Source organism: Microcebus murinus, chromosome 18 (assembly GCF_040939455.1).
Source record: "Microcebus murinus isolate Inina chromosome 18, M.murinus_Inina_mat1.0, whole genome shotgun sequence".
NCBI classification, from domain to species: Eukaryota; Metazoa; Chordata; class Mammalia; order Primates; family Cheirogaleidae; genus Microcebus; species Microcebus murinus.
This window is the reverse complement of record NC_134121.1, coordinates 28158633-28174577: the sequence shown is the minus strand read 5'-3', so window position 1 is coordinate 28174577 and position 15945 is coordinate 28158633. Positions and strand designations below refer to the sequence as shown.

The following is a 15945-nucleotide window of genomic DNA, read 5'->3' as shown; positions in this document are numbered from 1 at the left end:
TTCAAAGATTTAGTATGAATAAAAGAATAGAAAATATCTCAATTTTTAATACATATTGAAATGGTATTTTGGGTGTAATGGGTTAAATAAAATGTTATTAAAATTAATTTTATGTTTCTTTTTACTCTTTTAAGTGTGACCGATAGAAAATTTAAAATTACACATGTGGCTTGCATTATATTTCTATTTGACAGTGTTGGTCTAGAAGTAGTGATTCTAAATTATAAGTGTTCATCAGAATTATCAGAGGAGCTTTTCAAAAAGTGGTCACCTGGATCGTAATCCAAACTGAATCAGATCTTGGAAGTCAGGACCTCAATATGTATATTTTCAAAATATTCCCCAGATTCTGAGAATCATTAATCTAGAGGTTAGTGAACATAATTGCATCCTCGAGCCTTACAAGCCTGGGAGTGGAATGGACACTGGTAGTCTTTTGCATCTTATTTCTGTAAAATGAGAACCAACATGCTTTTTGCCTGCTTGTTCAAAACAGTAAGAATAGAAAGAAATAAAAGTACTGGAGTTGGGGGTGGGGGGGGGAATAAGAAAAGTACTTAGCTCAAAACTAGATAAAACTAAGAGACCTTAAATTTCTTCTTCTTTAAGGTGAGTGGGCCTATTGTATAAAGAAAGAATTTGGCCAACAATGATCAGACAACTCTTGGAAATTCCCAAGTAATAGGAGTGTCTTTGTTATTTGTGAGCCCCTTGAATCACACCTGAGTTTATGCTAAGAGATGAGAGGGCTCAGGATGGGAGCTGGTCACTAGAAAGACCAACTATGTGATCAGAGAAGAGGGTTGTGGCCTCTGACCTCTGGGAAGGGAGATGGCGTTTAATCATGTAGCCTATGATTTATTCAATCATGCCTATGTAATGAAACCCTGATAAAAACTCTGGACACTGAAGCTCAGTGGAGCTTCTGGGTTGGTGAACACATTGATGTGCTAAGAGGGTGATGTGATGTTTTCTCCATAGGGAAAGAACAGGTATTTGAGACCTTCCCAGACTTCACTGTAAGTGCCTCTTCATTTGGCTGATGCCATAATATCCCAAATTTGTAGCCAGTTAGAAATGCAGGCAGCCTAAGGAGCCTACTTCTGGCCCCATAGGTAACAGGGGCAGTTTTGTGGAGGACTGAGTCCTTAACTTGCAGCGTCTGATTTAACTCCAGATGGTTAGTGTCAGAATTTAATTGTAAAACACCAATTGGTGTCAGAATAAAGCTGTAACTCCAAATTGTAACAAACATATTTATAAGAAAATATAAAATATTATAAAACTAAATTCAAGTAGCAAATCTGTAATAACTATCTGAATCAGTTATACTCTGAAATTGAATATATCATTTCATAATCAAATCTGATCATTTGAACTGAAACTAACAAAAGGACTTTTTAGGTCTAAAAAAGCATTAAAGCAATTTCTGACTTACACAAAAATGATTTTATCTTTCCTTTTTGTTTTGCAATTATCTTCACCTTCATACCTATACCAACAATAATGATGATAATGATAATAATAATAATCCAGCAGCTTTCAAATTATACAATCAAGGAAGACTTTTGAGAGACTATAGGATTACAGTTCTGTTCAAGACTGGTCTTTATACATAGAGGTGTGTACACCTTGGATACTGGGAGGGATAAGCATATAAGTTTTAAAATCATATCAGGACTAACCAAGATTCACACCCTTGACGGGGAAAGGTAAATAAGATTTCTTAACGAAGCAGTTAGAAGAATTTGTCTCATTTTTCAGTCAACTTTCCCTCACCAAACAGGACATATCCTCAAAGAAGAAAAGTAGGACAGGGAGAGCAATTCAAAAAGACAAGGAGAGTGATGAGGAGGGAAGGAAATTAGAAGCAGCCCTGCAGCCTGACTACAAATCACTGCCCAAAGGGAAGAGGTAGTAGAAAGCAGGAAGAAAAGGAGACTGCCCTGAGAATTACAAAGAGCATTAAGTATAGCGTGTAGTTCTCTACAATTATTCAAGGAATGCAGGAAAAGAAAGAAGACCGAGTGCTGTGCCCATGTGTGCCATGAGTACTTCGTCGCTCGCTGAAGGACAACCATTCGTTTCTAGAAAATGAGATTCTGAAATCCATGGAGGCAAAAATGTACCGAGAGATGCTTGCTAAATCAAGGATATATGCTTTTCTCTGCCAGCCGTAAGGTATTTTTGAGGAAGAGAAGTGAAAGGATCTTCTGAGACAAAGAAGAGAGGTACTTTTTCCGAAGATGCTTCTGCTCATCTGCCTACCTCTGCTGGATCAACAGTGGCATCCAGTGGCCAAAAGTCTCAACACAGACTTCTTTGTCTCCAGAAAGGGTTTCTATTGCTTTGGGTGAAGTGGCAATTTAGAACAAAACCATTTCTGGTGTCTGTAACTAAGGTTCCCCAAAGACATAGTACTTTGTAATACCAAGTGAAGAAGCAAAGGCCATAAAGAAGAAATGGAGAGGGGCAGGTTAAGATTGGCTGTGGTATTTATATTTCCTGTGGTATTACTAAAAAGAATGAAAATATAGGAGGGGATGAACATATGTGTGGGTGGAATTCCTAGATTTTCATTGCCTTAGAATACTTTTTAAAAAATGAGTATATAAGATATTTTCATTTTATTATTTTTTAAATTTTATATATATATATATATATATATACACACACACACACACACACCCTTTCATTTCTGTCTCAGTATGATCTGCAGGAAGCATTTTCATTTTAAATCAAAAGCAGTACTGAAACATTTCCATATGCACATTTTATTTTTTAAAGGACTTAGGGAAGAATAATAGAATTAGCATGGCTTAATTAAAAACATACTTGCATTTAAGAAGTTTGGTTTTGAAGTGTGATTTTATTTACTTATTAATTATTTTTTGAGACAGTATCGCTCTGTCACCTGGGCTAGAGTGCTGTGGTATCATAGGAACCTCAAATTCCTGGGCTCAAGTGATCTTGTTGCCTCAGTCTCTCCAGTAGCTCAGACTACAGGCATGTGCCACCATGGTCAACTAATTTTTTCTATTGTTAGTAGAGACCAGGTCTCCCTCTTGCTCAGGCTGGTCTTAAACTCCTGACCTCAGGCGATCCTCTGGCCTTGACGTGAGCCACTACACCAGGCCTGAAGTGTGATTTTTTAAAAACTGAATTTCAACTGCTAAATTCAGGTGTCTGTTTTTAGGGAAATAAAGAAATTGATTTACGTATAACCTCAACCCATAGCAAACACAGAAAAGCAGAGCATTCCACCCATGATATATTTTTGTTCTAACTGCTGACTTAAATTGTTAAAAAGAATGTTTTTCTGGCAAAGTTCCAGCAAGTAAAATGTTAGTAAATTCTTTCTAACTTAAAAAAAGAAAGAAAGGAAAGGAAGGAAGGGAAAGGAAAAGAAAGGAAAGGAAAGGAAGAAAGAAACTATGTTTCCTCAGTGACATAGTACAAGCAAGAATGAACAGAGTAATCCTAAACTCTTATAAGCTATACATTCTCTCTCTAGATCAAAGAAGTGGGCACCAAGAGGCTCTTCTCTTATGATTTAAATTTGTTCATTGTTTGTTCTACATTTCTATCTAAAAAAAACCATGAAATTCTCATATACATCACTCCCCTTGACTCTCATGATATACTTCTGGCTGGCTCAAGTGCACATACCAGCTCAAACTCACCTGTTTGGATGAGATGTGGGCAGCATGAACTGGAATTCCACCACACAGGTGTTGTCCTTAAGCTGGCGGTGTTGCACACTGTTAAGTTCATAGGCAATATAAGCCCTTCGAACATACACCTGGTTAAAAAGTAACCCTTAGTAAATAAACCTCAAAAAACAGAAATTAAGAGAATGACTAGCTCAGGAAAAAGAGTCTTGAAATGAGATTATCTGGTATAAAAGAAGGTGGTCTGTGGTGAAAGAAGTCCCAAAGGCCTATGCATACATACATACCTTGCTTTAATTAATAAAGCTGGACTCTTAATACTATACCCATGACTATAAATGGAAAGAAAATTAGGCTGCCTCTGCTGGAAACCTATGTGTATTTTTTTTCACACTAACCTAAACCCTGGAGAAGGTTTGACCTTTAGCAGAAGAAAGCATAAAGAACCACCACTATTAACTCATTAAGCATAATCATTTCAAGAAGATAAAAGCAAGCAGTGAGAAAAATGAGAGGTGCTGATTCTAGGCCACTGAGGAGTGAAGATAGAAGACAGAAACAATTGTGGTACAGTTCAACTCTTTTACTATCTTGTACCTTTCTTTCGTGTCCCTTCCCACCTCCCCCATTGCTCAAAATCAGTGTTGGATTATTTAGATTCCCAAACCCTGGCAAAAGCAGTAAGGCATAATTTGGCACATAATATCTTAAGAGTTGACTCAAGAATTAAACAGCAACAGGCTACACATTCTCAGTAAAAACCATCAGTCCAACCTCACGCACTGTACAGCCAATTTGCCATGCACATAAAATGCTACATGGGATTCTATGGCATGTGAGGTATATAAGGAGGTTTCTCATTAAATGACATGAAACAAGAAAATGTGGTATGGATATACAATGGATCAGTGTGCAGTCGTAAAAAAGGAGACTCTATCATTTGTAACAACATGGATGAATCTGGAGGATATTATGTTAAGTGAAATAAGCCAGGCACAGAAAGACAAATGTCACATGATCTAACTTATATGTGGAATCTAAAACAGTCAAACTCCTAAAGGAGAAAACAGAATGGTGGTTATCCAGGGGCTGTGGGCAGGGGTGGGGTGGTATTGGGGAAATGTTAGTCAAAGGGTCTAAAGGTTCAGCTATGCATAATGAATACCTTCTGGAGACATAATGTACAGCATGATGACAACAGTTAATAATATATACTCAAAATTTCTAAGAGAATAGATCTTAAATGTTCTCACCACAAAAAAGTATCTATGTGAGGTGATGGGTACCTTAAAAATAAATACATAAATAAAAACTAAATGACATGAAAGCCCTCGAAAACACTTAGATATTTTAAAACTTTGGTATTTACCAAATAGGATATTTTATACTCTACCCACGGAATACAAATAAAAGGTAACCCAAAAGAGCAGGCAACAGGCTATGGTGATATAATGTTATATTATATAAAATCATCTAAAGCACTCCTTTTCCCCACCTTCAAAAAACATCTACTTGGCAATTTTACAGCACTACTCAGGGCCTGCAATTTTTGTGCTTAATGAGGTAGCCTGCTGTGGTGGAAACAGAAAAGTCTTTGGAGTCAGATTAACCTGAGTTCAAATATAAACTCCTCTACTTACTATCTATGTGATTTTGGACAAGTCACTTAATCTCCCAGAGTCTCACTTTTTTCTTACTTCATCAAGTAATTGTAGGGTTAAATGAGAAAAGTAAAGTACCTAAAACACAGTTCATTAAATGCTATTACTTTCTTTCCTATGAGGAAGTATTTCATAAGAGCTGCTTGACAATTCAAAATATAATTAAAACTCATTTCAATTTGGCCAAAATCACAAAATGGTAATGTTACATATGTTGTGATCAGGCATATAGATCTTTCACAGGGAATCCTAATTCATTATGAAATGGGAGAATTCAAATACCTGGAAAATAGAAACTATTGAAGAATGCTGGCAGCTATGATTGGAACCCAGAAGCTGGTGCTTAGTTCAGATGAAACATCTGAGTAAAGTACCTGAGCAAGCACTTATTGTTTCAGAGGAAAAGACGACTACTCGTAAGAACCAACCTCAAGACCAAAGAAAAAGAATGGACATGATAGATAGCCAAATGGACAGAAAAAATCAGCTAGAAAAAAAGGCAAAGGTCATGCCATGTTACTATGAAAACTTACCTCCAGGGCTGCCATCCTCACTACCTGGTTGCTGTGATAGAAGAAGTTTGGTAGGACATCAAAAATAGATGTTTCAGATAGGATGAGTTTCTGGAAGGTACAAAGACAGGCTTAAACCATTACATCAGAAAAAGAACAATTTCAATGTACATTATTTGGATTTGAAGCTAAGTAAAAGCTAAGAATTCTATCTGTGAATGCCATGTATGAACTTAACCTTTTTGTGCCTCAGCTTCCTCAGCTACAAAATGGAGAAAATAATACCTATCCCTCACAGGGCTGTTGCTCTATATGGCCTAGTATATGTGAAATTCTTAGGATAATGCATTAACAATGCATTAATTACATGTTAATATGTATTTATGACTATTATTATTATCCTTTCTAACATATATCTGTACTCTACTTTCTAAATATTGTCTCAATACTCCACTCTAGTAAATTCTAGATTTAAACTATGAACCAAATAAGAAAAAACATCCTTCTTTCCCCTTTAGGTTGTCCAGGAGAAAACCTTACAGAAAGTCTTAAGGTTCCCCTTGGCCAGATATAACAAGAGTATCCTTGTTTCCAGGTAGAAAAATAGAAAGTCACTGCTAAGAAAATTATGTTTTTTAAAAAATGATAGTCGCAGTCCTTCCAATTTGTAGTAAAATTAGCCAATAATCTCTTATAAAATTGGCTCTTTTAAAGCTATATAGTAATCATAAAAATAAAATTAAGATTAAATGATACTTGAATAGCTTTGTCTCCTAGTAACATCTATGTATACATTTGATTCAAATATCAGAAATCATTAGAGAAAAGGTAGTGAGGGAAAAAAATACATATAGATATATAAAATATATATCACAAATCAACCAGTGCTACTCCTTAATTCTGGCCTAGAATACTTTGTAGGTAAAAGCACAAGAGGTAAAGACTTCAATCGGATATTTCTATCCAAGGCAGGCCAATTAGATTTTTAAGCTAAACCACAACTCTAACAGCATTTCTATGAAAAAATATTTGTAAGAATAAATCATTATATATCATTTTAGAAGGTCAAAGAATGAAACTTCATTACATGGAAAATCAAAAGTAATTGATTAATTGCTTAATTAAACTATGCCTGAGAATAAAGGGGACAAGAGTGCAGAGTGGTAGAAAAGGGCCATACACATATATACCTGTAGATTCTCAATGCAAAACTGATGTCCGTACATGTCAATAGCTGATAGGAAGATAGACTCCACTTGGTTATGGCGAAGCTCGTATGATGGCAAATGGGAGGCAATAAGAACCTAGAGTGAGAGCAAAATAAGAGGCATAAATTCCTGAGGGAGTGATTATTCTAGGCTCCTATTAGGCAGCTCTGATACAAAAGCAATAAATATAAATCTGTAAGTGCAGGCATCAAAGATAAAACAGAGACCAAGTAAAACAACTTCTAGGTTCTATAACATAAAGCCAATGCCACCAAATACTGAATCTCAGTTGACTCTCACCATGATTTGCGTTGTGGGCAATTTCCCATGGGGGGAGGGGGAAGGGAGAGAAAACAGCTTCAATCAAGTTCCATCAGTGCATGTGATTTACCATTGCAAAGCTGCTAGTCCTGGGGACTGCATGACTAGCTGTTAATTGGGAATCCTGTCTGGCAGGGAGCAGCTGTGGGAAAGGTGGATGCAGCATAGCTAGCCTTTTGCAACTCTGAGGTAGGAAAAAAGACTAGGAAAAGCTGCTTTGACAGCCCTAGGTACTCAGCACGAAGGAGAAGGCGTCAGGAAGTAACACCGCTGCATGTGAGGGGCAGAGGGAGTGAAAGCAGTGTCACAAACAAACAAACAGGGACACGATAGGATCTGAATACCCTCAGCAGGTCACTGAGAGGTTCAATAACTTTGAGTAGTTCACTGACATGGATACAATTGTAGAGAAAGCAGAAGGTCACTGAACAGCTTCAAATGCTGCTTCCTTGTCAATGCCCACGCACTGAAACACAAAGGGAGCACCATCGCTGGGCTTCCCTGCTGAAACCCTTTGGAATGGAAATGAAGATTGCAGGGTGAAACTAACTGGACTTCTCTGGGGTTGTTCTGACCTAGTGCCTAAGATTCATTTCATTATCTTTCTGCTTTCCACACTTGATTATTTCCTACACACTTAAAAGTTTTCATCTGCTTCTAAGCTCCCTTTGGGAAGTAAGAAATATTGAGTCTATTTCCTTCCCTCAGTGTCCTTTCCTCCACCTGACCCTGCTTTACTATCACAGGGATACCAGGGAGGGTAGGGAACGATACCAGGATTTTTTTTTAACGAGGAAAGGATTCCTATTTTAAAGAGACTCAACATTAATATTTTCCTTTCTCTTCAAAAAACATATACCACGTGAAAACATTTGTTCAGAGGAAAACGTGGCATACAAAGAAAATTGCATGATCTTTGTAAAGTGATTAAGTAAAAGCTCATTGAGTCTCAGACTGCACAATCCATGAAAACCATCCCCCCTTCAAGATAACCAATGTTCTTTTGTTACCTACCTGGCGTGCTCGAAGCGCTACTTTAGCATTGGTGGTCTTACTGAGTTGGGTTAGCTCAGTGAGGATATTCAGTAGCTCATCAGTGAGAGTAGGGTCCCGGCCACACAACTGATCCTAAAAAAGAACATATAGATCCACATTAAAAAGAACAGGTGAACAGGAGTTTGAAATGGAGAAAGTGAACAAAAACTAAGTAAACATAGCTAAATTAATAGGAAACCATAAACCTCCTATTATTATTTTTATTTATTTATTTTTTCCTCCTATTATTTTTATCCTCAACAATATGGTAAAGATGAACACAGAGGAAATTCTGCTAAGGAGAAGCAGCCAAATACCTCAGTCATTCAGATTCAAAATTCCTGATTATTTCTTTATAAATCAACACTATACTTTTAACATGCAGAAGAAATCATCAGAGACTACTAAAAGGGGCCAAGGGGATTCTGAGTAAGAAATATAGATGATGTCTCAAAGTTGTAAGAAGTTTTAAATAATACAGGGACTAAAGGCCTTCTTGTTTCCTCTGCCACTTTTGGAATAAAGGTAGAAACAAGGCAAAAGGAACCACCCTGGTGGTTTTCATTCCACAAACCAAATGTTCAGTATCCCAGGAGGATGCAAAACAGAAACATAAGAACAAAGTTTTCATTTATAAACACATACTAATTAAAAACACCATCCCATATTCTGGCAATTCTGTACCCCAAATCATTTATTCTCTTCCTGTACCAAGAATCATTCCATGATATTTAAACATGATGAATCATAGCTGGGAGTGGAGCCTCATGCCTATAATCCTAGCACTTTGGGAGGCAGAGGAGGGAGGATCACTGAGGCCAGGAGTTTGAGAACAGCCTGGCCAAAATAGGGAGACTCTGCCTCTACAAAGAATAAGACAAATTAGCCAAGTGTGGCTAATAGTGCACACCTGTAGTTCCAGCTACTTGGGAGGTGGAGGCAAGAGAATCACTTGAGCCAAGGAGTTTGAGGCTGTACTGAGCTATGATGGTGCCACTGTACTCCAGCCTGGGCAAAAGAGTGAGACTTGGTCTCTAAAAAAATAATATTAAAAATAAATAAAGAAACATGGTGAATCTTTAGCTGGTTTATAGGGAAAAAACAAGCTCCTACTATAGAATCCATGGTTTATTCAGTGTTGGGTTCTGCCTCTTCTAAACATTAAAAAATGTTACTCCTTATTATATTGAAAGATAAATATTTCTACTGGAGTCCAGTGAAATATCAATTTATTCCCTAAATTCATCCATTATCCATGTAATTTCCATTTAAGCTGAAAAACTGTAAATGCAGTTTTTATAAATATCTGTCCTTTTTTAATTTTACAGAGCTATTGGTGGTAGTTCTTAATATCATGCCATATAAAAAATATATATCTAGATATCATTTCTTCTTTCTAATTGCAGTTTGAAATCATGTGGCCTTTATAATTTAGTAAATCTTTATTCTCCCCCTGCTATCAATGGGACTTGAAAGACAACCAGATCACAAAGGGCCTGCCTGTTGCTGCTTTTTAATCTTTTCCCCACCTTGGTATCAGCCCTTTTCTTGAGGAATCTCTAATTCATACTTAACCCTTCCCATCTCAGGGCTACTTTTTAGAGCCCTTTATCACAACAGTATAAATAAAAGCCCTTGAGGAAAACATGCATGTCCCACAACACTTTTTCCAACCTTCCACAGGTAAATACTTTGGGAATACTCAAAACAATTATGCTGGCAAGAAGGCTTCTCAATTTTTCCCCCCAGAAAATGAGATTCTGGTTCTCCAATCCACCAGCCAGAGGTCTGTTCCCAACTGTCCTGAATCATAAAATATATGATGGGATTTATAGGCAAGGAAGTGCAAGTATTATTTTCATCCATTTAACACACAGAATTCACTCATTGGAGTGAGAAAAATAAAAGCTGCTATTAAAGTGAAGATAAATCCAGGGTTCTGTTGGTTAGAGGACCTGTTCCACCTATCCTAGGCATAAAAGCCAGGAGGAGAAAAAAATAAATGCAACTAAGTCTCATCTTTTTCTGAGAACTAATAAGCAAAATAGAGTTTCAAGGAAATATGTAAAATCACCAGAGATAAGACCATAAAAAGACAGAAGGAAAGAAAAAATAGACACCAGTGGGCAGAGAAATCAAGATAAGTTTTTCCTACTAAATTCTTCTTTTCCTAATGTTCCCAATAGAGCAACATATGGGAGGTACTTACTGTAATCATCAAAAGGACCCACCAAAGGGTCTAAAAACAAGATGTGTTATGTGTAATCCCACAACTCAGTTACTATGCAAATAGCCAGACATGACATAAACCAACAAGACAAAACAAGAACAGTAATCACCTCCCCAACTTATACAAGATTTGATATGGAATGTTTTCCATTTAAAGCAGCAATCCCCAACCTCCAGGCTGCAGACCAGTACCACTTTGTGGCCTGTCAGGAACCAGGCCACACAGCAGGAGATGAGCAGAAGAGCCAGTGAAGCTTCATCTGTGTTTACAGCCTCTCCCCATTGCTGGCATAACTACATACGCTCTACCTCCTGTCAGATTAGCAGTGGCATTAGATTCTCATAGGACCACAAACCCTACTGTAAAGTGCATATGCAAGCGATATAGGTTGCGGTGCTCCTTATGAGAATACAATGCCTGATGATTTAAGGTGGAGCTGAAGTGGTGACGCTAGCACTGGGGATTGGCTGTAAATACAGATTATCATTAGCAGAGAGGTTAGCACAATATATGTAATGCATTTGAATCATCCCAAAACCATTCCCTCAACCCCTCCCACCCCTGGTCCGTGGAAAAACTGTCATCCATGAAACCAATTCCTAGTGCCAAAAAGTTTGGGGACTGCTGCTTTAAAGGAAATCTAAGCTTACCTTTAGAGATTAAAATAAAGAAACATATTGTCATCCTCTTGATAGCTACAAATCATGTTCTAACTTGAAAAACAAAACAAAGCAAAACACACAAAACCACTTTTTTATTTTATCTTTCCACTATGAAAGAAAGGAAGTGAAAAGGGGCTTAGGGAAAAAGAACCTTATCTGTAAGAAAAGTGAACTATGGAGATTAGAAAAAATAAAAGTGAACTAATTATTTGTTCATGACCACAAGCTGACAATCTTCCTGGGATCCTTCTGATAAAGTACAGAAATCAGACTTTTCTGGGATATGATATATCAAACAGTATAAATAAACCACTACTTCCATTAGTTTATCCTGACTTGGAAGTTTTCTATTCAAATATCTTTTTTCTCCTCTGTTAGCACTAATACTTAGAAAAAGGTAACGGAAAATTATGTGTACAATAACTTTCACAACTCTTTCTTGTCCTTGACTTAATAATGTTCAAGGTCCTGAAAGAAACCACCAGGGTCCTTCAGAACCACCCATCCTAAGATGCAAACATCCAACAAGAAGTTTATGGGCCTCCATCCTCAAGACAGGATTCCTTTGTGCAACTGGACAATACAACATCACCATCTAATCCTGACATTTGGTAACAATGCCTTTATTTTTATTTATTTATTTTTGAGACAGAGTCTCACTCTGTTGCCCAGGCTAGAGTGCCATGGTGTCAGCATAGCTCACAGCAACCTCAAACTCCTGGACTCAAGCGATCCTCCTGCCTCAGCCTCCCGAGTGGCTGGGACTATAGACATGCGCCACCATGCCCAGCTAATTTTTTCTATATATTTTTAGTTTTCCAATTAATTTCTTTCTATTTTTAGTAGAGATGGGGTCTCGCTCTTGCTCAGCCTGGTCTCAAACTCCTGAGCTCAGAGGATCCTCCTGCCTTGGCCTCCCAGAGTGCTAGGATTACAGGCTTGAGCCAACAATGCCTTTAGATGGTAATTATGTGAGGTTTTGTCAACATAAAAAGGTTAGTTTAAAGACCCTACCTACTGATTTGGGGATTAAAGGTCACTTGCAAAAATCTACAAACCAAAGTGAAAACTATTATTTAGCAATATTGGGACAACACAGTTATTTCTTGTTTTTATTTTCAACTGAGATGGTTGCTAACTATAGGGTATATTTTGGATTTGTAGAAATACAACAAACATGATAAAGTATCAAAACCATAGCCAAAGTTATGCAGCTGACTAATGGAAAGGCCCAATATATAGTCCAACTTGATTTCAGTATACCAGGCATTAAATGCCTCTAAGGAAGGCAATTCAAAATGAAGAGAATGTGACCTTATGTGTAATGCCCTCAAGACAGTGTTCAGCTGGGTGAGGCACTAATCCCAGTATCAGCAAAGGACTTCTTTCAGCTTCTTCCAGTCTCATGTGGATTTTTTTGACATTCCAAAGATGTCATGGGACAGGTTTAACAAGAAATTGTTAATATCATCCCTATTCAATAAACTTGAAATTACTAAGAAAGACTGTCTTTCTTTATTTACACGTTGTACAAAATTACTAATAGTTGCAGTCATGTTAGAAGAGTAATAAAAGGTGCTGATCAACATTTTATATATTTCCTATTGAAACCCAGTCAGAGGTTCACAGGCACAACATTATCCATACAGAAGCACAGTTTATAGCATGTTCATGTGACCCATATCAGAATTAAAATATAAGCAGTGAGGCGATGACTACTCAGCATCAAGGTGGTTATAAAACATGTACATTACCATCTAGATAACTATGAGGGTACCAATACTCTTTATTTGTACCAAATAGCTTAATTTGGCAAAAGATTCCCTTAAATATCTCTAAGCAAACATAAATAATGTTCTAAGCTCTAAGATTTTTCATATAAAATTAAATTTATGAAGAAGAGCTTTCAAAAAAAAATTTATTATTGGCCTTCTAGACTTCATTTTCAATTGTGCTACAATGTTCCTCCAAATGGAGGCAACTTGATGAGACTTTAGCCTTTTACTTTATATTTTGCTTTCCAGACAGAGTGAAAGATTAGAAGAAATTTTCACAAGAGTCCTCGAGACAAGTTACCACTAGTTATGCTAACGTCCAGCGAGGATGAACGTACCTCTTTACTGGAGCAGCCCGTATCTCATGACACTGATTCACAGAAGCCTGATTTTCTTGATTTCTCTCTCTAGGTTCAAAAGCCTCTGAAATCATCAACTAGCTCAGCAAAGCATATTATCAACATTCCTGCATCTAGAAAGCAGAGATTGGAATGCTGGGCACATAACCATCAATAAGGAATCCTAGGTAAGCAAAGAAAGGGTAACCAGCAGAGAACACAAGCTGAGGGAATCAAAGTGCTACCATGTCGAAGGCGACATCTGTAAAAGACAGTAAAGCCCTACAGAAAGAGTAATCCAGACAACTAAAATGGCTCTCATTAGCTTCTAGCATTCACGCAGATGCGGGGCAGGAGAAGGGCGAGGAAGAGGGAAGGGAGAGTGGCTGACCACTGTCAAAGAAGGAAAGAGGAAGACACGTCTGGCATTCAGTAATATTAGACCTGAAAGGTGCATCATCTGAGCTTTACCCATGTTCCATAAATCATTGCTAGCTGGCCCTGAGCTTCATCATATCAATTAACTTCTTGATTTCCAAATCTCTAAGATGAAGTGAAAACTAATATTTCAAAAGAAATTAATGATAGGAAAGCCTACAGATCCTATTAAGTGTACTGAGTCTCTCTTTTTTTTTTAAAAAAAAAAAAAAACCAAACATGATGACACCAAAATAAAGGAAAGGACAAATCCAGCTTTTTGGTTTGCATCTTCAACTGTCCTCCTCCTCCTCCTCTTTCCTATTCACACAAACCCAAACCCTGAAACAGCTCTTTTCTCCAAAGAGCTCAGCCTGTCATAAAGAAAGTTTGGGTACTATCCGTGCAGGTAAGAAGTAATCAGGATACAAGGTGGGGGAGGAGGGGGAGAACAGCAGCAAGTCAGAGTCCCATTGGCTTCTGCCTGTCCTGACTGGCAAAAGCAGAAAGCAAAGCCTCAAACCAGTTCTCTGACAGGGCCCGACGCCTCTGCAGCACCCCCCGTGTAATTACACACTTGAGTGACTGGACTCTGAAGAAAATTGAAGGCCTGAGCTCCGAACAGCTGCCATTTTCTCTCTCCATCACACCAGCGTGATTACTTGAGAAATGAACAGCCCCGGCTCAAAGCTACTCCAGAATTCTCAGAGGAAATATGGCTCCGTGTTCCAATAATGAGATTCTTAAGGCAAGCGTTACTTACAATCACTCCGCAAAAGGAGCGAGCCGAGCCCCTATATCTTACAAATTAGAATTTAAGAAACCCAGCGACAGTCTTGGACGATCATTACTCTTCTGCTGCTCCAAGGATTCTGGGCTTTGGTCTATTTTTAGTGCAGAAAACTGTTAAGTTCTTAAAAAGGTAATCATAATAAGATGAAAAACTCACCATAATTAGCTTCTTACACAGCCAAATTCCACCCATTTTAGGTCCAGACTGACAGATTCTTCCATCCCCCTCATCACTACCTTTTTCTGTCACAAAGTCGTGGCTTTATCCAAATGAGAATTAACAATTCTTTCATTAAAATAAGAAAAAGAAATCTAAATAGTCTGAGATTTCTTCCCTCTCCTGACTGAGAAAAAAAATTTAGCAAGTTGCCATAGATTGTATCATTTCTTTGGTGAAACCTGTCACTTGGGGAAGTTGAAACATTACATAGGGCTGATTATTTTTTATTTTCCCTCTCAAATGCATCTTCTGCTTTCCCTACCACCCAGCCATTCTAGGGTAGCAAACATAAAGAACTCTTCCTGTAAAGAACTCTTCCTGTAATTACCTATTTGAAAAGGTTATTCTTTTTATTTATAAAGGCTATTCTTAAAAATGTTACATCCTTTATTTATTTATTTAGAGACAGAGTCTCACTCTGTTGCCCTGGCTAAAGTGCCATGGCGTCAGCCTAGCTCACAGCAACCTCAAACTCCTGGGCTCAAGCAATCCTTCTGCCTCAGCCTCCCAAGTAGCTGGGACTACAGGCAGGCGCCACCATGCCCAGTTAATTTTTTCTATACGTTTTTAGTTTGCCAATTAATTTCTTTCTATTTTTAGTAGAGACGGGGTCTTGCTCTTGCTCAGGCTGGTTTCATTTTGAACTCCTGATCTTGAGCGATCCACCTGCCTCGCCCCCCAGAGTGCTAGGATTACAGGCGTGAGCCACTGCGCCTAGCCCTAAAAATGTTACATCCTTTAGAGTAAACCAGCTGGTAGATAACTGAATGAGTGGCACTGTTGTTAACCAGAGATATGAAGGTGATAGTTTCCCTTCATTCTGATTGAAATAAAAAATAGCCATGAAGATTTATGATTTTTTTTTTCTCTAAGAAGAAATGATAGAATTAAGGTACCAAGAATGCTGATTCCACAAAGGGACAAGGAAGAAAACTCAGAAGTGAAAAGGCACTATAGTCCCCCCAAAAGATGAACATGAAGCAGCAAGGCAATTGCTCAGGACCATGGGGGTGAAGAATACTAAGAATAGCCCTACTGTTCTGATTCCTAGAATTAACTCAACCAGAAAGATCTAGAAGTGAAGAACTTTCAAATCATCTTTA

The 15945-nt window shown here is 37.8% G+C and overlaps 1 protein-coding gene across 11 annotated transcripts in view; it reads right to left on the bottom strand.

The window, feature by feature from the left end:
* Positions 1-15945, bottom strand: part of ACACA (acetyl-CoA carboxylase alpha) — a 292538-nt gene that overhangs the window by 125106 nt on the left and 151487 nt on the right. For all 11 annotated transcript variants that reach the window (XM_075994382.1, XM_075994384.1, XM_075994383.1 and 8 more), the window contains 4 exons: positions 8388-8501; positions 7035-7148; positions 5866-5955; positions 3684-3802 (listed from right to left, as the gene is read on the bottom strand). In XM_075994382.1, coding sequence (XP_075850497.1) covers positions 3684-3802; positions 5866-5955; positions 7035-7148; positions 8388-8501 — 437 coding nt within the window. The remainder of the gene's footprint in view (positions 1-3683; positions 3803-5865; positions 5956-7034; positions 7149-8387; positions 8502-15945) is intronic.